This window comes from Oncorhynchus masou, unplaced genomic scaffold, assembly GCF_036934945.1.
Source record: "Oncorhynchus masou masou isolate Uvic2021 unplaced genomic scaffold, UVic_Omas_1.1 unplaced_scaffold_821, whole genome shotgun sequence".
NCBI lineage: Eukaryota > Metazoa > Chordata > Actinopteri > Salmoniformes > Salmonidae > Oncorhynchus > Oncorhynchus masou.
Window position 1 is genome coordinate 25001 of NW_027014687.1, and position 2500 is coordinate 27500.

General features: G+C 58.0%; 1 protein-coding gene across 1 annotated transcript in view; it reads right to left on the minus strand.

Moving 5' to 3' along the window:
* Positions 1–2500, minus strand: part of LOC135537582 (potassium voltage-gated channel subfamily H member 8-like) — a 39320-nt gene that overhangs the window by 11403 nt on the left and 25417 nt on the right. The window contains 2 exon segments of the mRNA XM_064963711.1: positions 1–217; positions 907–1106. The exon segment at positions 1–217 is cut by the window's left edge and continues 33 nt beyond it. Coding sequence (XP_064819783.1) covers positions 1–217; positions 907–1106 — 417 coding nt within the window.

Below are 2500 nucleotides of genomic sequence, written 5' to 3' on the forward strand. Positions count from 1 at the left end.
CCTCCATGGACCCAGAGCAGACAAAGTAGATGGCCTGCAGGGCGTCTCCCTGGCGGATGAGATACTCCCCCGGGGCGCAGAACGACGTCTTGATGATGAGGGACAGGGAGCGCAGACACCCCCTACTGGCCGACTCAAACAGAGACAGCTGCAGCAGCTCCTTGTTCAGGTGCATGGCGATGTCTGCCCTCAACTCATCTGGGAAGTCTTTCAACAGCTACGGTAGGAGAGAGGAGAGGAGAGGAGAGGAGAGGAGAGGAGAGGAGAGGAGAGGAGAGGAGAGGAGAGGAGAGGAGAGGAAGGAGAGGAGAGGAGAGAGGAGAGGAGAGGAGAGGAGAGGAGAGGAGAGGGAGAGAGGAGAGGAGAGGAGAGGAGAGGGAGAGGAGAGGAGAGTGAGAGCGGGGGAGAGGAGAGAATATAAGAGATGGAAGGAGAGAGGAGAGGAGAGAAGAGTGAGAGCGGGGGAGAGGAGAGAAGATAAGAGATGGAAGGAGAGAGGAGAGGAGAGAAGAGAGAAGAGAAGAGAAGAGGAGAGGAGAGGAGAGGAGAGAAGAGGAGAAGAGAGAAGAGGAGAGAAGAGAAGAGGAGAGGAGAGGAGAGGAAAGAAGAGGAGAGGAAAGGAGAGATGAATAAAGAACACATTCCACATCTGTCTACTATTCTATCCATCAAAGTTGAACAAATGTAAACTTTTTCACTTCCTCATTCAATGTATTAACCTTATAGAATAACCATTGGCTAAATCTACTTTAATAAGTAAGTTAGCATTGTGTGAGCCAGAACGGCCCATAGGAAATCTACTTTGGATACAAAATCTGTATGGCCGTAAGCTAAAATGACATGGACAGATTGAAACCTTTGACCTGTTCACAGCCTGAGGTCAGATCATAAAACCTGGTAGCGCACCTCGCTGACGTCGATGCCGTTGTTCACGGACCAGGTGGTCTGGAAGCACTCCATCATGCGTTGTTCCAGGGCCTTGGGCAGCCCGTGGACCCGGATAAAGTCCTTCAGGTCCTTGGTACGTGTGTGGTAGAGGGAGCGCCGAGAGTACATCCTCTGGATGATGGCTGTCACGTTACCGAATACCACAGCATGCATCAGGGCTGGGGGAGAGGTGGAAGGGTGGAGAAGGAGAGGTGGAGGGGTGGAGAGGGAGAGAGGGGGTGGAGAGGGAGGGGGTGGAGAGTGGGAGGGGAGAGGTGGAGGGGTGGAGGGGTGGAGAGGGAGAGAGGGGGGGGGGAGAGGGAGGGGTGGAGGGGGAGAGTGGGAGGGGGAGGGGTGGAGGGTTGGAGAGGGAGGGGGAGAGGGGAGGGGGGGAGGGGAGGGGTGGAGAGGGAGGGGGTGGAGAGGGAGGGGGGTGGAGGGGGTGGAGGGGTAGAGTTGGAGAGGGAGAGGTGGAGGGGTGGAGAGGGAGAGAGGGGGGTGGAGAGGGAGGGGGGTGGAGAGGGAGGGGTGGAGAGTGGAGAGGGGAGGGGTGGAGAGGGAGAGAGGGGGGGGGGTGGAGAGGGAGAGGGGGTGGAGAGGGAGGGGGTGGAGAGGGAGAGGTGGAGAAGTGGAGAGGGGGAGGTGGAGAGGGAGAGGTGGAGGGGTGGAGAGGGAGGGGTGGAGAGGGAGAGGTGGAGGGGGAGGGGGTGGAGGGGTGGAGGGGTGGAGGGGTGGAGAGGGAGGGGTGGAGAGGGAGGGGTGGAGGGTGGAGAGGGAGGGGTGGAGAGGGAGAGGTGGAGGGGTGGAGAGGGAGGGGTGGAGGGGTTGGAGAGGGAGAAGGGTGGAGGGGTTGAGAGGGAGAGGGGTGAAGGGTTGGAGAGGAAGAGGGAGAGGGGTGGAGGGTTGGAGAGGGAGAGGGGTGGAGGGTTGGAGAGGGAGAGGTATAGGGGTGGAGGGGTTGAAAGGGAGAGGAGGGGAGGAGGGGTGGAGGGGGTTGAAGAGGGGTGGAGAGGTTGAGAGGGAGAGGGGTGGAGAGGGAGAGGGGTGGAGGGGTTGGAGAGGGAGAGGGGTGGAGGGGTTGAGAGGGAGAGGGAGAGGGGTGGAGAGGGAGAGGTGGAAGAGTGGTTGATTGTCTTCACTGGTTCAGCACAGTGCTAATTTGATGGAATTGTTGATCAATTACTGGACAATTGATATTGGTGAACAGTTAGTGGATTTATTCATAGAGCCATCCACCCTCCTGCCCTCCCTCTATCCATTCCTCAATCCCACCCTCCATCCCTCCCTCCATCCCTCCTTCATCCTACCCTCCCTCCATCCATCCACCCTCCTTCATCCCTCCCTCCTTCATCCCTCCCTCCCTCCCTCCCTCCCTCGATTCATCTGTTCCTCCATCCCTCCCTCCATCCATCCATCCATCCATCCATTCCCCTCCATCCATCCATTCTTGTTTTCTACAGTAATCTCTAAGGATGTGGTCTGAGTTGCAACCCTTTCCAGGGCTCAGACTGGCACAATCTTGGCATCAAAGTGCTTCATAACTGGCATCCTGCTCTGCCCAGCTGCCTCCGTT